We start from the raw sequence: 26,705 nt of genomic DNA on the forward strand, positions 1-26,705 counted from the left end.
ATGGTGCGCACAAACCATAGAAATTGAATGAATAGAAAGGACATGTAACACCATGGGTACTATTGCAATGGCTGCCTGGTATTGTGACGCAATAATTTACATGGTACTGGAGAATGTTAATTTAACTTATGCTAACTGATGTGGCTCCAGCAATGGAATGTATTTTATTTAATGTCCGTTGAGCTGTTAAAACAAATCACAGCCCAAATTGATGGGTACACTTCCTGCTTTGCTACTATGGGTACACTTGCAATGGCCGCCAGTCCACCCATTATGCATAATTCAATTGAATGGGGATAACCGTTCTATTCATTCTAGTGCTATGGCAGGAACAGCCGGGAAAAAAACATTGCAGAAGACCAAAACGTCACAAAATGTCGTGATAATATATGCAGGAACTGTTTCGGATGGGAAGCACGACCATGATCATTTAGCGAAACAGATGGAATGTGGAACACGGGCCTTTGAACATTGTCTTCATATGAATTTGCCTATTCTGAATCAGTCGGTCGCATAGAAAAATGATTTTCTAAATGCTCGAACAGCTCTTGAATCGAGTCTAGCAGGTAATCCATATTCATCCGCTTTAGATGCCTCACCAACCTCAGTCAATCAGCAACGGAGTACCCGGATGGAACTGTCATGGCCGCCATCGCTGAACTGCAAGGCTAAAGAGAAAAGGTAAATTAATCAACAGTAAATCCCTTTTAACTGTAATTTTAGCAGTCAAGAATGTCTAATTTCTAGCCATATATTTCCATTATGAGGTGTTATTTCTCGAGTAGGTGTGGGCAAGCTCTGTTTTGTATTCCAATAACCGTTTACACAAGTCGCAACGTAAAGTAATTATGTCAGTATCAAGGATGAAGTTGATTAGTAAAGTAACGTTAGCTGGAACAGTGGGAATTCGCAAGACAAACATTGCGTAATGCTTCCTTACACTGGTTTTGTATACGTCCACGTTTCTCAAAGTTAGATCATGTAGAGGCTCTATAGATGGGTTGGTTGTTTAGCAACAAAAATTAGATGCGCCCAACCGATGGGGCAAAACGGAGGTTGGCTTAGATTGTTGACAACGTGTAAACTATATTTTGTCTCCACGGTGTATTGAAAACATACATTTGCACAATGACCACTTGTTGTTTCTCAATACATCGTCACAGTTGTTGATTAGCTAGCTATTGAACTAGAAGTTTAGCCTTTATTAGCATTGACATGAAATCAGTCAAAACAAGACATGGTATCAATAGCAATTTGAAACGAGCCACTTACGATATACCACTTGGCAGTTTCTTGACATTTTGCTAGTAATCGAGCCATCCAGAATCACAACATGGAAGCGCGCACATCGTTGTTTGTGACATTGTTAGCCAACCCATCTGTAGGATAGCTTAGCCTCCTCGCGAACCAGGGCTGCGTTCAGTATGTTTTTGTATGTTTTTACCTTCTGGGACTTTCAATTGAATGAAAACGGTGCTATGCTGAATGACCGACCAGTTGAAAATGGGAAGGGGTTGGGGAAGACGTGACCATGCTGATATCTTCCCCATGGTGACTTGTCCAGTTCTAAACAACTGGGAATCTGGAACTCTCCGACATCAGTGGGTTCAGGACAACTGAGGGGGGATCACTCACTTTATGATTATACCTAGTTTTTTTTCTCTTAAGTTCCCAGTTCTCTTGAAAGCTCCAACTGCCCTATAAAATACCTCACTCATTGCCTCAAGCCACACACACAAATGGGAGCAAAACGTTCTTGAACACAGTTTGGAAAAACGTGTCGCTCACAACAAACCGTTCAGCAAGGTAGTGTAAATCAGTGACTCCTCCTAATACGTGAAACCAATCAAATGCCTTGCTTGGCAGAGCTCCGAAGGTGCTCACCAGATTAGTGCCATAGGAGAAACAGTGCTTGAGGACTAAAATGTCTACAAAACACTGGCAACAAAACATTTCAGTTCGTTTGCAGCACGCTGGATTTCACAACCTTTCTCTGTTATTTTGAGATGCGCTAAAGCTGCAGCAAGAGGGGAGAAATGGCAGACCATGCTGGCCATATCAATATTTTTTTAATTTAGCCGTTTCTGAAGTGCTATTTGGCTCTAAAGGCTAGCATCAGGGACAAGAAGTAGCTAGCCACAATGAGGTTCGTTTTGAGGAAAGTCAGCTAACCTTGTAAGCTACCTATGTATAACTAGCTAAAGTTACATTTCTGTCATGATTATAAAGCCAACAAAATGTTAATAAAAACAGCATATTATTAACCTAAAAGGTTAGCTGTGTTAGCCCAGTCACTATCTTATCCAGGGTCAGTGATATGTAACGCAACCATTTACTGTCTATGGGAACAACTGCAGTAATTTTGCAAGTAACATTGCTGAATGAAATAAAATGAACCTCATAAAATGACACCTGTAATGCTCATCTCCTGTAGCCTAGTTTCATACTGTAAATTACAAGGGTTGGATATGCATTAAGCTATTTTTTTGTCAGCACTAAAAAGGCATGTATAAAATCTGGTATATTGTGATATGTGATTAATCAACATTAAACTATTATTCCAAATGAACTAGTATCAACTCTTAAAAGGTGCACTATGCAGAAATCGCTCTGCCATTCCCTGGTTGCAAAAGTTAATGGTTTGCCTAATTTCAGTCTATGACAAAACAAGCAACTATAGTGTACATTAGAGAATCATTGTACAGTGCCTTGCGAAAGTATTCGGCCCCCTTGAACTTTGCGACCTTTTGCCACATTTCAGGCTTCAAATATAATGATATTAAACTGTATTTTTTTGTGAAGAATCAACAACAAGTGGGACACAATCATGAAGTGGAACGACATTTATTGGATATTTCAAACTTTTTTAACAAATCAAAAACTGAAAAATTGGGCGTGCAAAATTATTCAGCCCCCTTAAGTTAATACTTTGTAGCGCCACCTTTTGCTGCGATTACAGCTGTAAGTCGCTTGGGGTATGTCTCTATCAGTTTTGCACATCGAGAGACTGAAATGTTTTCCCATTCCTCCTTGCAAAACAGCTCGAGCTCAGTGAGGTTGGATGGAGAGCATTTGTGAACAGCAGTTTTCAGTTCTTTCCACAGATTCTCAATTGGATTCAGGTCTGGACTTTGACTTGGCCATTCTAACACCTGGATATGTTTATTTTTTAACCATTCCATTGTAGATTTTGCTTTATGTTTTGGATCATTGTCTTTTGCAGACTCCATCAGGTTTTCTTCTAGAATGGTCCTGTATTTGGCTCCATCCATCTTCCCATCAATTTTAACCATCTTCCCTGTCCCTGCTGAAGAAAAGCAGGCCCAAACCATGATGCTGCCACCACCATGTTTGACAGTGGGGATGTTGTGTTCAGGTTGATGAGCTGTGTTGCTTTTACGCCAAACATAACGTTTTGCATTGTTGCCAAAAAGTTCAATTTTGGTTTCATCTGACCAGAGCACCTTCTTCCACATGTTTGGTGTGTCTCCCAGGTGGCTTGTGGCAATCTTTAAACAACACTTTTTATGGATATCTTTAAGAAATGTCTTTCTTCTTGCCACTCTTCCATAAAGGCCAGATTTGTGCAATATATGACTGATTGTTGTCCTATGGAAAGAGTCTCCCACCTCAGCTGTAGATCTCTGCAGTTCATCCAGAGTGATCATGGGCCTCTTGGCTGCATCTCTGATCAGTCTTCTCCTTGTATGAGCTGAAAGTTTAGAGGGACGGCCAGGTCTTGGTAGATTTGCAGTGGTCTGATACTCTTTCCATTTCAATATTATCGCTTGCACAGAGCTCCTTGGGATGTTTAAAGCTTGGGAAATCTTTTTGTATCCAAATCCGGCTTTAAACTTCTTCACAACAGTATCTCGGACCTGCCTGGTGTGTTCCTTGTTCTTCATGATGCTCTCTGCACTTTTGACGGACCTCTGAGAATATCACAGTGCAGGTGCATTTATACGGAGACTTGATTACACACAGGTGGATTGTATTTATCATCATTAGTCATTTAGGTCAACATTGGATCATTCAGAGATCCTCACTGAACTTCTGGAGAGAGTTTGCTGCACTGAAAGTAAAGGGGCTGAATAATTTTGCACGCCCAATTTTTCAGTTTTTGATTTGTTAAAAAAGTTTGAAATATCCAATAAATGTCGTTCCACTTCATGATTGTGTCCCACTTGTTGTTGATTCTTCACAAAAAAAAAGTTTATTATCTTTATGTTTGAAGCCTGAAATGTGGCAAAAGGTCGCAAAGTTCAAGGGGGCCGAATACTTTCGCAAGGCACTGTACCATCTAAACTGCTGTGAAATGTATTTTCCATAACCAAAAAGTTGTTTCAGCTATTGTGAACCTGGTGTACCAAACTGAAAGTAAAAGACACTAAAACTAAACTTAATCACGGAAGCATAGAAATAATGCAAGTTCCATATTGCAGCTTTAAAATAAGTTTAAACACTGAAAATAATCAACACTTCACTTCAAAATGCACAAATAAGCAAATAACTTGTATGTCAGATTAGACATCTTCGTCTAAACAACAATAGATCATTGCATAGTAACAAGTAGGCTATTATGACTAAAGTGTAATTTTAGGTTAAAAAAACTACATACCAGCAGTGACCAACCTTGCTCCACAATCTACTGGGTGAGAAGACTTCTATTCCAGCCAAGCAATAGTAATCTTGATTGTCATCTCATTAGATTTGATAAATTAAATCAGGTGTGTTATTTGCTGGGCTGAAACAGAACCCTGCAAACCTCAAGCAGTGTTGGGCCTCGAATTGTAATGGGTTTATACAGTGTGATGTTTAACTGTATTTTTGTATACTACAATTGCTGACAGATGGGCTTACACGTATAACCCATGGCATATAGCTCCCGAGTGGCGCAGCAGTTTAAGACACTGCCTGTCAGTGCTCGAGGCGTCACTACAGACCCTGGTTCGATCCTGGGAGTCCTATAGGGCGGCGCATAATTGGCCTAGCGTCGTTAGGGTTTGGCTGTGGTAGGCCGTCGTTGTAAATAAGAATTTGTTCTTTACTGACTTGACTAGTAAAATAAATACAAATTATAATAAATATAGGATACACCTGTCTCTTGGGACATCTCTCATCTGAAAACAGGCTTTCACAGCTTTCCATATCTGGGGACAGAAAACATCACAGAGAAACCGGCTTCATTACACTTAAATTAGACTGCACTAAATATTATGTTGCTGTTATCGCTTGGTCCTCAATTTTCCCTTCCAGGGACAGGGACTGGCACTGGAGAATCTTTTCATGATGTCGTCCCAGAAAATGACCTGCCCTATCCAGTACAGTAGCCTACACTCTCCCTTTACTGAAAGCTGGAGCTGCAAATACACCTTCTTCCTTATTTTTATTTGTTTCTTTATTTTTTAAAACCTTTTTTAACTAGGCTGCTTCCATGGCTGTTATCTACAAATGCATTTGGAGACTTTTTAATTTACAATGATAGCTAGCTAATGGGACGTTTGCTACCTGATGACATTTAATTCGCTTAGCTAAACAGTGTACAGTTAGCTTTTTACAAAATAGTGGGCATTCTTCACTGTTTTTGGTGTTAGCAAAGCGCAGCCTTCTGGACGAATGCAGACAATGAAAAAAGTTGGTTTGTCACCAGAGCGGTTTAGAATGTGTTGTGACGTTTGACTTTATCAGCAGGGCCTAAAATTCACTTTTTGTTTCACCAGCCACAGTGGCAGGTAGATGAGAAAAATCTACTAGCCAAAATATTTTTTCACCATAAATGCATAAAAAAAAACTGACCATGCTTTGTAATGTTTCCTGAACAGTAAATGTATTAGTAAGAAGTAATGTGGTATATTGCTCAATTTCATTTTTTCTTTTTACCAAAGTATCACATGAGACAAAAAGGTTCAGTGTACATGTGAGAGAGATGTCACTTTGCTATCAGTTGAAGCAACAGATTCAAAATAACATTGAAAAACAACCTATCTTGTGAACAAAACCTTGTAAATAGCCAAGAAACATTTGACAAAATCTCACTTTGCTGACTTTAGTCAATTAGACCAACTTTTATGCCTGTGCCTCCAAAAATGTATCTATCAGTGCTTCACTCAGTGTGCAAAGCTGTTGATGCGCAAGGTGGTTGTACGATTTGTATTTCTTTGTGCCATGAGCAGCTATGAAACAAAACAGCAGAAATACTTAGAAAACAGCAACTTCAGCATTTTTCTGCTACAAAGTTCTGTTTACCAGCGTAATCAACTTTTTAAGGTTCAATAAATATATATTGTAGACTGTCAGCCACACTTGATATCTTAAACTAACACTTGACACTGGGCAACAACTACCCATACAGAAAACAGTGAAGTACATAACATACAGCACCCCTTCTACGTGCGTGTGGGGAGAGGATTTTTTACATGTAACATCTAATCAAAATCTTGCTGCTGGGAGCCAGCAGACCATTCAAACCGTTTATGCAATATACAATTCTCCAGACCTCGCACTGTTTGATTAAATAATTAAGACACACACATTACTAGAGGTAGTCCGACTGCAATTGATTTGTTTGTTTTGGTCAGACTTGCTGCACTGTATATAATTGTTTTCTTCTTTGAATAAATCACAGAACATCAAGTGTTTATCACGATCCTTGTTGCTGAAACTGCAACGTAATTACAGCCATTTCTGACTGAAATGTTCTGATACCGAAATCCCTAATTTTTTAGGAAAAACATTCTCTATTCCCTTAAGCATTGCTCTCTTTACGTGACACATGTATGCGTTGAGAGCATGTGACCAATAGAGCCTGACCTATAGCATATCATAATCTCATCAAATGGTTAAAACAAACTCAACACCGTAACACATGTGATAGTGAAATGGATGGAGGGAACATGAGAAGCTCGAAACAAGGGATTGTTTATTTATTGGTTGCTCAGGAAGTAAAGGGGAAGTCAGATGTGTGGAATAAATTTGACGACTTGTGTGTGTGCCAAACAGGCGCTGTTAGACTACAGTATTTTTTTCCTAACCGTTTGGAGCAATGGCAACACAAAATAAATTATAAAGGTACCAGAGAGTCTGTTGTAATGTTTTGTTTGTTCTTGTAACGCTTTAAAAACAGTCTTGTGCAATTGCAGAAATGGAACAGTTTAAGAATTATTCAAGGCTCGCTTTATTTTGTACTGAACAAAATATAAACGCAACATATGAAGTGTTGGTCCCATGTTTCATGAGCTGAAATAAAAGATCCCAGAAATGTTCCAAAAGGCACTAAACGCTTATTTCTCAAGTTGTGCACATATTTGTTTGTCTCTGTTTGTAAGCATTTCTCCTTTGCCAAGATAATCCATCCACCTGACAGGTGTAGCATATCAAGAAGTTGAATAAAACAGCATGATCGTTGCACAGGTGTACCTTGTACTAGGGACAATAATCGGTCACTTTAAAATGTGCAGTTTTGTCACCCAAAACAATGCCACAGATGTCTCAAGTTTTGAGGGAGCGTGCAATTGGAGTGCTGACTGTAGGAAAGTCCACGAGAGTTATTGCTAGAGAGTTGGATGTTATCCCTTCTAGCCCAGGCGTTCCGCTGAAAAGGCAGTGCGCGAAATTCAAAAATATTTTTTCAAAATATGTAACTTTCACACATTTAACAAGTCCAATACAGCAAATGAATAAACTTCTTGTTAATCTACCTATCGTGTCCGGTTTCAAAAATGCTTTACAGCGAAAGCACAACATATGATTATGTTAGATCACCGCCAAGTCAAAAAAACACACAGCCATTTTTCCAGCCAAAGACAGGAGTCACAAAAAGCAGCAATAGAAAACAATTAATTACTAACCTTTGATCTTCATCAGATGACACTCATAGGACATCATTTTACACAATACATGTATGTTTTGTTCGATAATATGCATATTTATATCCATAAATCTTAGTTTACATTGGCGCATTACGTGCAGTAATGTTTTAATTCCAAAACATCCAGTAATTTTGCAGAAATACTCATAATAAACATTGATAAAAGATACAAGTGTTATTTACAGATTAAAGAGAGACTTCTCCTTAATGCAACCGCTGTGTCAGATTTCAAAAATACTTTACGGAAAAAGCATAATCTGAGAACGGCGCTCAGAGCCCAATCCAGCCAGAGAAATATCCAACAGAAGTCAACAGAAGTTAGAAATAACTTAATAAATATAAATATTAACTTACCTTTGATGATCTTCATCAAAAGGCACTCCCAGGAATCCCAGATTGACAATAAATGACTGTTTTGTTCCATAAAGTCCATCATTTATGTCCAAATAGCCACGTGTTGTTATCGTGTTCAGCCCAGTAATCCATCTTCATGATGCGCGAGCACTTCGTCCAGACAAAAACTCGGAAAGTTCCGTTACACGTCGTAGAAACAAGTCAAACGATGTATGGAATCAATCTTTAGGATGTTTTTAACATAAAACATCAATAATGTTCCAACTGGAGAATTCCTATGTCTGAAGAGAAGCACTGGAACGAGAGCTAACTCTGTCGGGAGCGTGCGTCACGAGCCTGAGCCACTGCCAGACCACTGACTCAAACAGGTCTCATGAGCCCCTCCTTTATAGCAGCGGCCTGAAACAAGTTTCTAAAGACGGTTGACATCTGTAGGAAGTGCAACTTGACTCCATAGACACTGTTTATTCGGTAGGCCAAGCTTTGAAAAACTACAAACCTCAGATTTCCCACTTCCTGGTTGGATTTTTCTCCGGTTTTCACTTGCCGTATGAGTTCTGTTACACTCAGACATCATTCAAACAGTTTTAGGAACTTCAGAGTGTTTTCTATCCAATAGTAATAATAATATGCATATATTAGCATCTGTGACAGAGTAGGAGGCATTTCACTCTGGGCACGCTATTCATCCAAAAGTGAAAATGCTGCCCCATCCTACAAAGTGACACAAATTGTAAAAATACATATTTGACATCCATTCAGGAAATGCAATAAGTGTTAGATCGAGAAAGATTCAGAGAAATATCTCAATGCTCCCACGCAAAGTAGGCTATTTTGTTGATAATGATTCTTTCTTTTGTAACAATTTCAAAATAAAAAAAACTCGCGATTTTGACGAAATGTAGATAACCTCTCAAGTACAGACTAGGCCTGACACAAAATGTAGAAATAGTAGCCTACTTCGACAACAATTCAGTGAATTGGATGTGGTGGCAGACAGGTTGGTGTTAAACACCAACCTATCTGGAGAAGAAGAAAAAGACTCCTACCACTTTTTTAAAAAATAACTCCAAACCCCCTACCACTGTTACTTTAGGCCCAGGCTGTGTGGTACAAGGGTGGATGGTGGGACTTGGGGCAGACGCACTCCGTGGAAACGTAGGTTCCCCTCTCAAAAAAGTGGTGTTTGAATGAATGCTTACGAGCCTGCTGCTGCCTACCACCCCTCAGTCAGACTGCTCTATCAAAACATAGACTTAATTATAATATAATAACACACAGAAATACGAGCCTTAGGTCATATGGTAAAATCCGGAAAATATAATTTTGAAAACAAAACGTTTATTCTTTCAGTGAAATACCGCACTGTTCTGTATTTTATCTAATGGGTGGCATCCATAAGTCTAAATATTGCTGTTACATTGCACAAAGCGGTCTTCTGGTCAGTCTCCGGAGACGGGCACATCGCACACCGCTCCCTAGCATACTACTCGCCAATGTCCAGTCTCTTGACAACAAGGTTAACGAAATCTGAGCAAGGGTAGCATTCCAAAGAGACATAAGAGACTGTAATGTTCTTTGCTTCACGGAAACATGGCTCACTCGAGAGACGCTATTGGAGTCTGTACAGCCAGCTGGTTTCTTCATGCATTGCGCCAACAGAAACTAGTATCTTTCTGGTAAGAAGAGGGGCGGGGGGGTATGCCTTATGATTAATGAGATGTGGTGTGATCATAACAACATACAGGAACTCAAGTCCTTCTGTTCACCTGATTTAGAATTCCTCACAATCAAATGTCGACCGCATTATCTACCAAGAGAATTCTCTTCGATTTATAATCACAGCCGCATATATTCCTCCCCCCAAGCAGATACATCGACGGCCCTGAAAGAACTTCATTTGACTCTATGTAAACTGGAAACCACATCCTGAGGCTGCATTCATTGTAGCTGGGGATTTTAACAAGGCTAATCTGAAAACAAGACTCCCTAAATTATATCAGCATATCAATTGTGCTACCAGGGCTGGTAAAATCCTGGATCATTGTTATTCTAACTTCCGCGACGCATAAGGCCCTCCCTCGCCCTCCTTTTGGAAAAGCTGACCACGACTTCATTTTGTTGCTCCCAGCCTATAAACAACAACATTGACTAATATGCTGATTCGGTGAGCGAGTTTATTAGCAAGTGCATCGGCGACGTCGTACCCACAGCAACTATTAAAACATTCCCAAACCAGAAACCGTGGATTGATGGCAGCATTCGCGCAAAACTGAAAGCGCGAACCACTGCTTTTAACCAGGACAAGGTGACCGGAAACTTGACCGAATACAAACAGTGTAGCTATTCTGTAGGCCGTCTCGCCTTCCGAATAGCAGTGTAGCCTCACTGTAGGCCATCTCGCCATTGTTGGTAATCAAGCCTACCACTGTAGTGTTGCCTGCAAATTTGATGATTTAGTTGGAGGCGTGCATGGCCACGGAGTCGTGGGTGAACATCTTTTTTGTTTTGCTGATAGGGCCCACACCTCCTCCCTGTAGTCTGTCTCGTCATTGTTGGTAATCAAGCCAACCACTGTAGTGTTGTCTGCCAATTTGATGATTGCATTGGAAGTGTGCATGGCCACGCAGTCATGGGTGAACAGGGAGTACAGGAGAGGGCTGAGAATGCACCCTTGTGGGGCCCCAGTGTTGAGGATCATTGGGGTGGAGATGTTGTTTTCTACCTTCACCCAGTTGCACAGGGTGGGCTCAACACCCAGGGACTCAAGCTTGATGAGTTTGAAGGGTACTATGGTGTTGAATGCTGAGCTATATTCAATGAACACCATTCTGACTTAGGTATTCCTCTTGTCCAGATGAGATAGGGCAGTGTGATGGCAATTGCATCATCTGTGAACATACTGGGGAGGTAAGCAAATTTGAGTGGCTCTTGGGTGACTGGGTAGGGTGTAGGTGATATGATCCTTGACTAGTCTCTCAAAGCACTTCATGATGACCGAAGCGAGTGCAACGGAGCGATAGTCATTTAGTTCAGTTAGCTTGGCTTTCTTGGGAACAGGAACAATGGGGGCCATCTTGAAACATGTGGGGACAGCAGACTTGGATAAGAATTGATTATGCCAGTAAACACACCAGGCAGCTGGTCTGCACATGTTCTGAGGACGCGGCTAGGGATGACGTCTGGGCCAGCAGCCTTGCGAGTGATAGCACGTTTAAATGTTTTCCTCAGGTTGGCTGCGGTGAAGGAGAGCCCACCGGCTTTGGTAGCTGGCCGTGTCCGTAGCGCTGTATTGTCCTCAAAGCGAGCAAGTTGTTTAATTTGTCTGGGAGTAAGACGTCAATGTCCGCGACGGGACTGGTTTTCTTTTTGTAATCCGGGATTGTCTGTAAACCCTGCCACATACGTCTCGTGTTTGAGCTGTTGAATTGCGACTACTTTCTCTATACTGACACTTTGCTTGTTTGATTGCTTTTTGGAGGGAATAGCTGCACTGTTTGTATTCGGCCATGTATCCAGTCTCCTTGCCCTGATTAAAAGCGGTGGTTCGCGCTTTCAGTTTTGCGCGAATGCTGCCACCAATCCACGGTTTCTGGTTAGGAAGGTCTGAATAGTCACAGTGGGTACGACATCTCCGATGTACTTGCTAATAAACTCGCTCACCAAGTCAGCGTATACATCAATGTTATTGTTTAAGGCTATCCGGAACATATCCCAGTCCACGTGTGATTGAAGCAATCTTGAAGTGTGGAATCCGATTGGTCGGACCAGCATTTTTTGACCTGAGCACGGGCGTTTCCTGTTTTAGTTTGTCTATGGGCTGGGAGCAATAAAATTGAGCTATGGTCAGATTTGCGGAAGGCAGTGCGGGGGAGGGCTTTGCATGCGTCACGGAAGTTAGAGTAGCAATGATCCAGAATGCTACCAGCTCGTGTCGCGCATTTGATATGCTGATAGAATTTAGGAAGTCTTTTCTCAAATGAGCTTTTGTTAAAATCCCCAGCTACAATAAATTTAGCCTCAATGTATGGTTTCCAGTTTATATAGAACCCAGTAAAGTTCTTTCAAGGCCGACGAGGTGTCGGGGTGGGGGGTATACACGGCTGTGTCTAATCGAAGAGAGTTCTCTTGGAAGATAATGCAGTTGGTATTTGATAGTAAGGAATTCTAGGTCAGGTGAACAAAAGGACTTGAGTTCCTTTATGATGTTGTGAAAAATTTGAAGTGAATTAATATTCACTTTGTAGACTCTACATTTCTTATGGGCCCACCTGGCCAACACCCTGTGAAATTGCAGAGCGCGGAATTCAAACTACAGTATTATAAATATTTAACTTTCATAAAATCACAAGTGTAATACAACAAAATAAAGCTAACTTCTTGTAATCCAGCCGCTGTGTCAGATTTCAAAAATACTTCACGGCAAAACCACGCCATGCAATTATCTGAGGCAGCGCCTCGCATACAAACACATGAAAAACATATTTCAACCAGGGAGGTGCAACAAGAAAGTCAGAAATAGCGATATAAAAAATTCCTTACCTTTGTTGATCGTCTTCTGTTGGCACTCCAAAAGGTCCCAGTTACATCACAAATGGTCCTTTTGTTTGATAATGTCCTTCTTTATATCCATAGAAACTCAGTTTAGCTGGTGTGCTTCAGTCAATAATCCACCCAGTTTCCCTCCATCAAAATGCATACAAAATGAAAGCCACTTTGAAAAACTACAATTTTTGGCCCATTTTTCCAAAAACCAGCCTGAAACTCTTTCTAAAGATTTGACATCTAGTGGAAGCCCTAGGAACTGCAATCTGGGAGGACTTGGCCTAATAATAAAAGTGAACCATTGAAAATTAGTGGTAGGCCCAAATAAATTGGGGGGGGGGGGTGGTTTGTCCTCAGGGTTTTGCCTGCCATATCAGTTCTGTTATACTCAGACAATTTTAACAGTTTTAGAAACTTTAGTGTTTAAATGCATATCCTAGCTTCTGGGCCTGAGTAGCAGGCAGTTTACTTTGGGCATACTTTTCATCCAGACGTCAAAATACTGCCCCCTACTCAGGAGAGGTTAAGAACATGACAATATTCGAGTAAGTGAGCACAACAGTCAGTAAAATGCATTCCATCACAGCGTTGCCCCTGTCTATAGTTTACTTACTTTAAAAGAGGTACAGTTAAAGACACATTTCCACCCCAAAAATATATATTTTATTCATTAATTTCATTAGTCCATGGTTGAAATAGCCCCAAAATGTTTTACATGTCAGTTTTCAAGATGTATTACTCTCAAAATACAGAAATGGAGCCAGGTATGATGAATAATGAATCATATGATGCAAAAATGTATCATACTGGCTGTATTTCTGGGCATGATTTGAAAGCTTGCTTTATTGCCAACATGAGCTAAGCCATACAATATGATCTTAGTGTTAGACATTCACAAAAACGGATCATATTTTGTTGCATATTTTGTGTGTGTCTCGGTGAATTTTCTTCACAATCAACAAACCAGGCTCATTCTGTTAAGAACAACCCAAGGTATGTCGCCATGTCATCTTGTAACTGTACATCAACATAGTGATCATAAACGTAGACACTGTATATTACATGAGTTTGATTTGGAAATGTGCAGTGCAATATCTCATCTTTCAAAATACATAGTCATTTTAAATTATGTTGTTTCCCTCACTCGAACAGCAAAACATTTGCTAAAGTTCCCCAATTACCGGGGAGGATGGGGGCAACTTCTTAAGTTCAGAAAGGCCATCAGTCAAAACCCATACAGCGCTGTAAAGCGCAGAGCCAGAGTTCTGACGTCATGCATAGCATATTACTGTACAGCCACTACGTTCAAATATAGGCACTTATTATTGCCCAAATCCACCATTTTCAATCCTTACAGAGTATTCAGAACCCTTGACTTTTTCCAAATTTTGTTACATTAAAGCCTTATTCTAACACCCCATAAACAGTTTCTTAGAAATGTTTGCAAATGTATAAATAATAAACTTGAATACCTTATTTTTATAAGTATTCAGGCCCTTTGCTATGAGACTCGAAATTGAGCTCAGGTGGATTATTTTTTCCATTGCTCATCCTTGATGTTTCTGCAACTTGATTGGAGTCCACCTGTGGTAAATTCAATTGATTTGACATGATTTGGAAAGGCACACACCTGTCTATATAAGCTCCCACAGTTGACACTGCATGTCTTAGCAAAAGCCAAGCCATGAGGTCGAAGGAATAGATCTGGGGAAGGGTACCAAAACATTTCTGCAGTATTGAAGGTCCCCAATAACGCAGTGGCCTCCATAATTCTTAAATGGAAGAAGTTTGGAATTACCAAGACTCTTCTTAGAGCTCGTTGCCTGGCCAAACTGAGCAATCGGGGGAGAAGGGCCTTTGTCAAGGAGGTGATCAAGAACCTGATGGTCACTCTGACAGAGATCCAGAATTCCTCTTTGGAGATGGGAGAACCTTCCAGAAGGACAACCATCTCACTCCATCAATCAGGCATTTATGGTAGAGTGGCCAGACAGAAGCCACTCCTCATTAAAAGGCACGTCAGCCTGATTGGAGTTTGCCAAAAGGCACCTAAAGGACTCTGACCATGAGAAACAATCTTCTCTGGTCTGATGAATCCAAGATTGAAGTCTTTGGCCTGAATGCCAAGCGTCACGTCTGGAGGAAACCTGGCAACACCCCCATGGTTGAAGCATGCTGCCCTTAGCATTATGTTGTGGGGATGTTTTTCAGCATCAGGGACTGGGAGACTAGTCAGGATTGAGGGAAAGAATAACGGAGCAAAGTACAGAGATCCTTTTTAAAATGAATTTGTTTAACCATCTTTGAAATGCAAGAGAAAGGCCCAGGCGCAATTTAAATGTTGGACACTAGATGGCAGCAGTGTATGTGCAAAGTTTTAGACTGATCCAATGAACCATTGCATATCTGTTCAAAATGTTGTATCAAGACTGCCCAAATGTGCCTAATTGGTTTATTAATACAATTTCAAATTTGTAATTGTGCATTCTCCTCAAACAATAGCATGGTATTATTTCAGTGTAATAGCTACTGTAAATTGGACAGTGCTGTTGGATTAACAAGAATTTAAGCTTTCTACCCATATCAGATATGTCTATGTCCTGGGATTTTTTTTGTTACTTACAAACTCATGCTAAGTACTGTCTTAGCGTGACAATCATTAAATGTGAAGGATGTTATATTATCAAATCAATTCTCTGTGTAAATATTCCTTACGTGATTAAACTATTTATGTAAATTATAATTAACTGGGAAGTCAGGGCACCACGGGAAAATGTTTTTAAAGAGTCTATTTCCCAAATTAACTCTTCAGATATTTTCATACCTTATCGATTACAGATTTATATTAATGTATTATTACCGCATCAGTCTCATTCCTGATCTTCGCAAACCCTTGGATATCTGCACGAACCCTAGCATAAATTATGAATCAGAGATATACAAATTGGCTTAATTATTTATTTACTAACTAACTAATCAATTACAGAATTACATAAACACACAGTAGATCATACATTGGCTACGAACATGACACAAGAAAATATCCCTAGTGGACAAAACCGATATGACTGCTTGGTAGACAAAGGAAATGGGTGGGGACAGCTCAAGAGCAGCAAACTGAGTGGACACACTTAATACAGTTGATACCTACAGTCATGGAAATGCTAATACTTTGAACATGAACAACTGCTCATTCTAAAATAAATTCCAATTTACATGTTTACGAGTGTATGCCATTGTTTTCCCTCTCGGCTATCGCCGGTCCTTCTGCTGGATAGTCAGTCAACAGAAAGTCTATGGTTTGTCCACCAGAGATCAGTCTTCCATAGTAGCTTGTTATAATGGATACGTCAGGGTACCATTCGGAAATGTTCTTGAGAATGGATCTTTCAGAGTACCATTGTTCTTAGATCGGCTGCGTTTACCAGACTAAAGCATTTAAATGGCTGCAGGCTGAATAATTGGTCTTTAGTTTGTAGATTTCTTATCCATTTCAACAGTGGGATCCTCTCCCTGCGTTATCTTAACTAATTAAAATTGTCACGAGTCCTTTTTATTAACTCTGTGGAAAGGGGTGTTCCATGATGTTTGGGTATAATGTATGTGCTCACAAAGTTTACTGGATAAACTTTACGTAAAAAAATAACATTTTGTCATTTAGAAAACTAAAGTCACATTTTAAGAACAAATTAATTTACAATGGCGTCCTACCCCGGCCAAACCCTAGCCCAGACAAATCTGGCTAATTGTGCCCTATTGGACTCCCAATCACAGCCAATTTTGATACAGCCTGGAATTGAACCAGGGTCTGTAGTGACGCCTCTAGCACTGAGATGCAGTGCCTTAGACCGCTGCGCCACTCGGGAGCCCTCAGAGGTTGGTACCCCTGTAAGCCTCCCGTACTAAGCAACACTAACTGTTGAACGGGGAAGAGCTCAATTTTGAGTTTGTTTGAAAGTGATTTGTAAAGTTCTTGCTAGCTACCTAGCTTCTTAGTTTGGATCCCGCGACGCAGTTGGCATCAGTTGCCGGGACTGCTTTTTAGGGCTGGGCGATATGACAATGTATATCGTGTGATGATGGAGCATAATATATCTATAATTTATTTTGTTGTCGCATATCACACTCTTTACGGCAATATTTTTAGTCAATTGGACGACGCTTTGCGTTCGTGTGGAAGGAAATTTGCAGCACAAACAAACATGGAGGAGAGTGAATGTGACAGAGCACAGAGACACGGAGCTTGTACCTAAAAGAGGGGCTACTTCGGTCGCATGGAAGTGGTTCTGGTATGGAAGTCTGACACAAACCAGAAAACCGTACTCTGCAAAATATGCCACAGGCCGGTCCACACAAGACTCAAACACCACTAACCTCTTTTACCACCTACGCAAGAATCATGTGGAACAGTACGAAGAGAGTCTACAGATGAGACCCAAAAAAGTACAGTCGAGGGCTCAAAACATACCCCCGACTCAGAACGTTGCAAGAGGCTTTTGCCCGCGGCAAACCATATGGCAAAGAATCACGAAGAGGGAAGGAGATAACAGCTGCCGTTACAACGTACATTACAAAAGACATGGCCCCAATTCACACTGTCGAGAAACAGGGGTTTTGTGAGTTGGTGCTAACACTCAACCCAAGGTACCAAACGCAAATTGTATAGTTATCGGGATATGAAATGACCTATATCGGGATATGAGATTTTGGCCATATCGCACAGCCCAACTGCTTGTCTCTCCAGTCATCCTGCCGACCGATCAATCAATGAAATGTATTTCTAAAGCCCTTCTGACATCAGCTGATGTCACAAAGTGCTGTACAGAAACCCAGTTTAAACCCCTAAACAGCAAGTAATGCAGGTGTAGAAACACAGTGACTAGGACAAACTCCCTAGGCTGAAACCTAGGAAGAAACGTAGAGATGAACCAGGCTATGAGGCGTGAACAGGTCAGGGTTACATAGCTGCAGGCAGAACAGTTGAAACTGGAGCAGCAGCACGACCAGGTGGACTGGGGACAGCAAGGAGTCATCAGGCCAGGTAGTCCTGAGGCATGGTCCTAGGGCTTAGGTCCTCAGAAAGAAAGAGAGAGAGCGAATTAGAGAGCATACTTAAATTCACACAGGACACCGTATAAGACAGGATAAATACTCCAGATATAACAAACTGACCCTAGCCCCCCATCATAGCCTCCAGTATTTATGCTGCAATAGTTTGAGACGAGGGGTCGGAGACACTGTGGCCCAGTCTGAGGATGCCCCCAGACAGGATATACCCCCACACACTTTGCCAAAGCACAGCCCCCACACCACTAGAAGGATATCTTCAACCACCAACTTACCTGAGACGAGGCCGAATATAGCCCACAAAGATCTCCCCCACGGCGCCAACCCAGACAGGAAGACCGCGTCAGTGACTCAATCTATTCAAGTGACGTACCTAGGGACGGCATGGAAGAGCACAAGTAAGCCCGTCACTCAGCCCCCGTAATAGGGTTTAAGGCTGAGAATTCCAGTGAAGAGGGGGGGAACTGGCCAGGCAGAGACAGCAAGGGCGCTTCGTTGCTCCAGAGCCTTTCCGTTGACCTTCACACTCCTGGGCCAGACTACACTCAATCATAGGACCTACTGAGGAAATTAGTCTTAAATAAAGACTTAAAGGTTGAGACCGAGTCTGCGTCTCTCACATGGATAGGCAGACCATTCCATAAAATGGAGCTCTATAGGATAAAGCCCTGCCTCCAGCTGTTTGCTTAGAAATTCTAGGGACAATAAAGAGGCCTGCGTCTTGTGACCATAGCGTATGTACGGGAGGACCAAATCTGAAAGATCTGTAGGAACAAGCCCATGCAATGCTTTGTAGATTAGAAGTAAAACCTTTAAATCAGCCCTAGCCTCAACAGGAAGCCAGTGTAGAGGCTAGCACTGGCGTAGTATAATCATTTTTTGGGGTTCTAGTCAAGATTTCAGCAGCCGTGTTTAGCACGAACTGGAGTTTATTTATTGCTTTATCCTGGTAGCCGGAAAGCAGAGCATTGCAGTAGTCTAATCTAGAAGTGACAAAAGCATGGGTACTTTTTTCTGCATAATCTTTGGACAGAAAGTTCCAGATTTTTCTGAGATTAGTTTCTCTTAGGCACTTCCTGGTTGGATCTTCCTCAGGTTTTCGCCTGCAATATCAGTTCTGTTATACTCACAGACAATATTTCGACCGTTTTGGAAACTTTAGTGTTTTCTATCCTAATCTGACAATTATATGGATATTCTAGATTCTGGGCCTGAGAAATAGGCAGTTTCATTTGGGTACATTTTTCATCCAAACATCAAAATACTGCCCCCTACACTCAACAGGTTAAAGAGTTTCAGTCTGATTTGGAATGGGTGGCCAGTAATAAACTGGTCCTGAACATCTCTAAAAGTAAGCTTTGTATTTGGTACAAATCATTCCTTAAGTTCTAGACCTCAGCTGAATATGGTAATGAATGGTGTGGCTGTTGAACTAAATTACTTGGCATTACCTTTAGATTGTAAACTTTCATGGTAAAAAAAAAATAGATTCAATGGTTGTAAAGATGGGGAGAGGTTTAGCTGTAATAAAGACACCACACTCCAGAAAGCAAGTTTTGCATGCTCTAGTTTTGTCTAATCTTGATTATTGTCCAGTCGTGTGGTCCTGTGCTGCAAGGAAAGACCTAGTTAAGCTGCAGCCGGCCCAGAACAGATCGGCACAATTTGCAATCAGAGGGCTGATATACATACTATGCATGCATAATACTATCCCCATGCATAATAGAGAAATACACTACATGGCCAAAAGTATGTGGGCACCTGCTCGTTGAACATCGCATTCCAAAATCCCCCCCTTGCTGTTATTGTAGCCTCTACTCTTCTGGGAAGGCTTTCCACTAGATGTTGGAGTATTGCTGTGGGGTCTTGCTTCCATTCAGCAACAACTGCATTAGTGAGGTCGGGCATTTAGTGTATGTGATCTATACAAATGCAAGCAAGGATTGAAATAATTGTTTTAGTCAAATATTAAATATGTTTTCAGTCTACATATTATTTGTGATTATGTTCCCTCCCTCGGCTGAATCTGGTTGATGATCCCTGCCATAGAGGGTCTTGGGATTTAAGCATAAATACCACTTTATTTTCACCCACAAACCTGAATTAAATTTCTTGTTCAAATGTGTCGGGTGTCTAAAGTTCTGATTTGATTTCACATAATTTCTCCTTTGACACCAATGCCTGATTTGCAAGGTTAGTCAGAATTCCCAAGTTCTGATTGACTGACTGTTTAAAAAAAAATGGATTCCGTGGTGAGAAATTGTCTTGTGCCGCTAGATAGCATATTTGTGACACTCTTCTCTTGTTCATAGGAGCCTCTATATTGAAGCATGGAAGAGGACCTGAAAACACTGGATGATCCTGCTGAAAGCCATGACGACATGGAGGATGAGGAAGAAAAGGAATTGGCAAAGGACCACACCAGCCAGAAGTTTGATCAATTTCCTGGGTTGCCATATAGTGACCAATGTGACCCTGATGAAACATCTGTTGAAGAGTCAGGTAGTCGCAAGACAGCCAGAAAAGCATCTAAGTCACCATGTAAAATACAGCAAGGTGCAGTCTTCTCTGGGAAAATACTTAGCTTTGGGTGTTCAGAGTGTAAGGGTGACGCTACCTACAGCCCCAATGATCTCCTCAAACATTTTCAGGGGGCCCACAAGGGGACCCTGCCGACATATCCGTGTGACTTGTGTGGCTTTGTTACAAATGAGTTCCCTGCACTTCAGCGCCATCGGATCGGGCACAGGAACACTTTAGTCACATGCGAGATCTGTAATGATGATGTACAGTACTCTCTCCTCCTGCTCACTAGACACTATATCATGTCTCACAGCCAAAATGGCCACTTTCACTGCGAAAAATGTGAGTTTTCAACAGTTGACGCAGGGACATTTGTTCAGCACATCCATCATCACAATGAGAGCCGGCTCAAATGTGTGAAATGTCAACATGTGAGCTCTAGCCGAGGTGAGCACCAGAGGCACCTAAAACTCCACTCGGGTACCTTCCCCTTCACGTGTCAGGTCTGTGGATATGGGGCAGCACGGAGAGAATACCTCACAAAGCACATGGTAACGGTCCATGGTGAGGAAGCAGGCAAGAAAAATAAATGGAGAGCAACGGAGGACCGCAACAATAGCCTGGCAAACTCCTCTTCAGGATTAAAACTCCTGCTGAAGAAAAGCCCAGCTGCAGGTGGTCAATCTAAGGAATCCCAGTGGATGTCCAAACTGAATTCTCTTCCTGGAGTAGGTTTACTTGACCAAAATGGAAGGTTGTTGAACCCAGAGAAAACATTGGAGGAAACCCAACACTTCCTTGAAAGGGCTGTGGGCGTGAAACAGGACTGTAAGAAGCGGGTCAAAGGGACTCTTAAAAATGAGCAACAATTTGACTCCCAGGCTGTATCATCGATACCACCACCTAAGTCCCCGGAAAGTGATGACAGTTATGGGGCTGACACCCTAAACTCGAACTCCAATGGACTAACTGTTCTCATGGTCAAAAATAAAATCTCTATTCCACCCAACTGTACTACAAAAGTAATGGGGTTCAAAATGGTTGACGGCAAAAAGCATTTAGTTCTCAAAGTTATACCAACAGCAAAGCCTGAGTCCTCTGCAGAAAATAGAATGTTATGTAGAGCGCAAGAGAGAGGCTGCCCAATTATAGACGCTACCTCCGATGGAAATCACTGCTCAGATTCGGCTGAAAATTGGGAAAATTCAAGTACTAGCTTCCCTTACATGACAGTTCTAAGCCCCTCAGGGACTGACCGAGATGCTGCAATTTCAGTTCAAGTGAAACCAGAGGAAGAGGACATTAGCAATGAGGAGATGTTGCCCATACTGGAGAAACTACCACAGAAAGCAAAACACACAGAGCAGCAGAGGAATGGTGAACAACATAAGTTTAAGGATGAACAGATTCCTTCCTTGGCGGTTTCTCCAATGACCAAAGAGTCAGATCACTCCACGATTCAGAACGGTAAACTGAATAACAATACATCATCAATTGCTAATCAGTCGAATGATTCTGAGTTGGGAGACAAAATGTCTGCTTATTCAAGCCCTAATGTGACTGCTGTGGAGGTCGTTCCAGCCAAAAAGCTCACAGATAAGACCATGCCCTCTGAATCAGCTTATGAGACCATGCTTCCCAAACCAGTCTCTGAAGAAACTATCAGCATGCTTAGAGTTGGTGACCTGAATACAGCTACAGCTGATAAGATCAGTGACCCCATCACTGAAAATTCCCCTGTGCCCAATGGAGAGACGTTACCCTCCAATGACAAACCTAAGAAGACTGCCTCAGAACCCATGACTGGTGACATCCTACCTTCTGATGATACTGTTGAAAATAATCATTCAATTATCAAGGAGATGGTTCCTTCTGATTTTACTGCCAATAAGATTAATTCCTGTGTAGCGACTAAGACTAAATCTGAAACTTTATCTCCAGATCTGATGCCCCAACTGGAGTCACACCCAGCTGAATCAGACAACTCCAAAGAGACTGATACTAATGCTGAAAATCTTAATTCTCCCAACCAAGAGGTGTTCAGTTTTCATAATTACTCAAAGGAAACATCAAGCATTTCCTCCAACTCAACACAACCTTGTGAACATCCATCAGAGCTTTCGACAGAGGATGAAAGTGTTTGGATGAAAGAGTCACCTGAATGGAGCTTGACATTGGCTGCATCTCCACAACCTCCAGATGAGGGAAATGGGGAAGTGGAGTCTGCAGAAGAGACTGAGACTGCAATGGAAAGAGTGTCAGACGGTGACATTGAGGTTGATGAGTGCATAGCTACTGTAGATCTGGCCAACCCATTGGCAGCTGAGATAGATAATCATGGACACTCTGGGTCTAAACACCAAGTCCAAACTACAGTAAAAATGGAGGAGGGGAGAGTTCCTGTGTCAGAAAGGGCAACAGGGAGCATAAATAGTTTGGCCGTCTTGGGTCGCATACTGGAGGAGCATTCAGATGCTATCATTAACCACCAGCTTGAGAAAGATAGACTAGGCTGCTCAGCTGCTAGCCATGATTCTGTCAAGCCACCTAAGACTATGCTAAGGATCCTTAAAACTGCAGAGGGAAATCAACAGATGTTCTTACAGACTGCAGAGAACCAGTTTGCTGTACCTGTGCAGCTCCAAGGCAACACAGGGTTCAAGCTGATAACCAAATGCTCTGCTCCTCAGATCAATGTGTCCTATGTTAAGCCAGGAATTGAAAAACAGAATCACACCACAGGGTTGGCACTCACCCTCAATGGTGGAAGGTTCAGCATTCTAGGACATACTTTAGGTGCTAGTGAAAAAGGTGCAATGCCGTTATCTGCTATTCAGCCTGGAGCCAGTACTAGTGCAAGCCACTACCTAGTCAACAGCACAGCTTTTAAGGGAAATATGCTGTTGTCAGACGCAGCACATAGTTCTCCTGGAGAAAATACCATAAAGTCACTGCAGACTTGTTACTTAGTACAGCAACCAGTCCCTGTAACCCAGCCCCCCCACAATGCAGGTAGCAAATTAGCAAGCTCAATGTCTCAATCTCCACTCTTGTCCCGTCCAGTTTTGGCAATGTCTGCGAACTCGGTGAACAAATTAACTGCATTGCACACTGGGCGACAAGCCTTCTTGGTTAGATATATCTCTCCAGCTAAGTCAGGGATGCTTCTGAATAGTCTTGATGGGAAGTCTGTGAACCAGAAAGGTCAACCTAATGAAAACCGAGGAAATAAAGTTGTTTATAAGATAGTCAGAACTGCCAATGGTAGCACATTTCTTGCTGGTGCTGCACACTCCTCTGCCAACAAGCCCATTTATCTGGCCACAAATTCCACACAGATGCCCTGTTTTCTGATGTCATCAAATAATGTCTCTACGGTAGGGCAAAAACTGGTACCCATACAAAATGCCTCCCACAAACCTGTCACAACCTCCAAGCTCTCAAATCTTCTGTCCCCCCAATCCAACATGCAAGGTAGGGTCAGGCAGCAAGTGGGCATAGATGGTCTGAATAATTCGCCCCTTACCCCAAGGCCAAGTCGCCAGCTAAGTCAAAGGAAGAGACACAGGAAAGCGTTGTTTGATGAACTCCCAGAGCACTTGCCTAAAGTGAAGAGGCTCTCGAGCAAGGCAGTACCTGAGAAAAGGGCTCCCTCGCTCTGGGTCCCTGTACCCAAAGATGCAGAGAGGACTCTCAGACTGTACCCATTCAGTTCACTACAGGAGATAAAATGCCCTCGACGAAATCAGCCGGTAGTGGTTCTCAACCATCCCGATGCTGACATTCCTGAAGTGGCCAGTATCATGAGGTCTGCTAACAAGTACAAAGGTGCTGTTTCCAAGGTGGCACTGTCCCAAAAAACGGTTCAAGCTCTCTCTGAACTCGGCCCGACTGGACTTCTGAGGAAAAGCTCCAAGGTGAAATGTCCCTCATCACAAAGCTGTGGGTCGAGACTTCGGCCTTCAGAAAGCAGAGTCCGAGAGCGATTTCTGTTAAAACTGAAGTTTAAAAAGACTAGCAGGAAAAAGTACGAGGTGGTGAAGTCCTTATCTAGATGTGCAGAGAGGTCATCAATGTTTGCCTGTTGGTTTTGTGGTCGACTCTTCAACAACCAAGAGGAGTGGATAGGCCACGGCCAACGGCATCTCATGGAGGCAACCAGAGACTGGAATAAGCCATTTTAAAGCTGTCACATAGCCCCTGGATGGTCCAAAATACCATCCTATAGAGGGGCACAAATGGAGAGGTTAAAGTTGTATATTTTTCAAATGACTCATCACTATACTTTATTCTTACAGCAGTTTCTATTCCCATAAATGCCCTAATAGCTATGTTTGAGTCACCGTTTTTGAGGCTGTTGATGTGTGGTACAACCTGAAACCTTTTGGTATGTATAGATATTCTAATATGATTATGTAAATATGACTTAAACTCGTTTGTACAGATGGAATTGAACTGTGAAAACTTGGCACACTGTAATGGAGTATATTTGAGGGAGCAATGTTGCTAGATTTTTTTTGTATTCAGAAATGTACCAAATTCCTCAGGTGATTTCATATTCTCTGATTCAACTCATCTGCTTTGTAACATACAGTTGAAGTTGGAAGTTTAAATACACTTAGGTTGGAGTCATTAACTTGTTGTCATTAACTTGTTTTCAACCACTCCACACATTTCTTGTAAACAAACTATAGTTTTGGCAAATTGGTTAGGACATCTACTTTGTGCATGACACAAGTAATTTTTCCAACAATTGTTTACAGACAGATTATTTCATTTATAATTCACTGTATTAAAATTCCAGTAGGTCAGAAGTATACATACACTAAGCTGACTGTGCCTTTAAACAGCTTGGAAAATGCCATAAAATTATGTCATGACTTTAGGAGCTTCTGATAGGCTAATTGACATCATTTGAGTCAATTGGAGGTGTACCTGTGGATGTATTTCAAGGCCTACCTTCAAATTCAGTGCCTCTTTGCTTGACATGGGAAAAACAAAAGAAATCAGCCAATACCTCAAAGTAATTGTAGACCTCCACAAGTCTGGTTCATCCTTGGGAGCAATGTCCAAATGCCTGACTGTACCACGTTCATCTGTACAAACAATAGTACGCAAGTATAAACACCATGAGACCACGCAACCGTCATACCGATCAGGAAGGAGACACGTTCTGTCTCCTAGAGCTGAACGTACTTTGATGCAAAAAGTGCAAATCAATCCCAGAACAGCAGCAAAGGACCTTGTGAAGATGCTGGAGGAAACGGGTACAAAAGTATCTATGTCCACAGTAAAACAAGTCCTATACCGACAACCTGAAAGGCCGCTCAGCAAGGAAGAAGCCACTGCTCCGCCATAAAAAAAAACAGACTACGGTTTGCAACTGCACATGGGGACAAAGATCATACTTTTTGGAGCAATGTCCTCTGGTCTGATAAAACAAAAATATTTGGCCATAATGACCATCGTTATGTTTTTGATTAATAAGGGGGACGCTTGCAAGTCGAAGAACACCATCCCTACCGTGAAGCACGGGGGAGGCAGCATCATGTTGTGGGGGTTCTTTGCTGCAGGAGGGACTGATGCACGTCCCAAAATGGATGGCGTCATGAGGAGGGAAAATTATGTGGATATATATTGAAGCAACAACTCAAGAGATCAGTCAGGAAGTCAAAGCTTGAGCAAATGGGTCTTCCAAATGGACAATGACCCCAAGCATACTTCCAATGTTGTGGCAAAATGGCTTAAGGACATCAAAGTCGAGGTATTGGAGTGTCCATCACAAAGCCCTGACCTCAATCCTATAGAACATTTGTGGGCAGAACTGAAAAGGCATGTGCGAGCAAGGAGGGGCCTACAAACCTGACTCAGTTACACCAGCTCTGTCAGGAGGAATGGGCCAAAATTCACTCAACTTATTGTGGGAATCTTGTGGAAGGCTACCCGAAATGTTTGACCCAAATTAAACAATTTAAAGGCAATGCTACCAAATACTAATTGAGTGTATGTAAACTTCTGACCCACTGGGATTGTGACGAAAGAAATAAAAGCTGAAATTAATAATTCTCTCTACTATTATTCTGACATTTCACATTCTTAACATAAAGTAGTGATCTTAACTGACCTTAACAGGGAATTTTTACTGAGTTAAAATGTATTTGGCTAAGGTGTAAACTGACTTCAACTGTAAGTAATTATTTTACATTTATTATCTTTTCATAGGTTTGAGAGAACATTGTGGTAATTTGTGTTTTGATTCCCTTAATTTTGTTATTTGTGTTCTATTCACATTATTATTTGTTTTATGTTCAGAAATAGTTGTGAAGAAACAGGTATACAAATGGGTCGT

The 26,705-nt window shown here is 41.6% G+C and overlaps 1 protein-coding gene across 1 annotated transcript; it reads left to right on the plus strand.

The window, feature by feature from the left end:
- Nucleotides 1-415: 415 nt before the first annotated feature.
- LOC110498828 (zinc finger protein 518A) lies at nt 416-25,065 on the plus strand. The gene is made up of 2 exons (XM_021575472.2): nt 416-681; nt 20,146-25,065. The coding sequence occupies exon 2, from the start codon at nt 20,164-20,166 to the stop codon at nt 24,538-24,540; it is 4,377 nt and encodes a 1,458-aa protein (XP_021431147.1). The 5' UTR covers nt 416-681; nt 20,146-20,163; the 3' UTR covers nt 24,541-25,065.
- The last annotated feature ends 1,640 nt before the right edge of the window (nt 25,066-26,705 follow it).

Source organism: Oncorhynchus mykiss, chromosome 20, assembly GCF_013265735.2.
Source record: "Oncorhynchus mykiss isolate Arlee chromosome 20, USDA_OmykA_1.1, whole genome shotgun sequence".
NCBI classification, from domain to species: domain Eukaryota; kingdom Metazoa; phylum Chordata; class Actinopteri; order Salmoniformes; family Salmonidae; genus Oncorhynchus; species Oncorhynchus mykiss.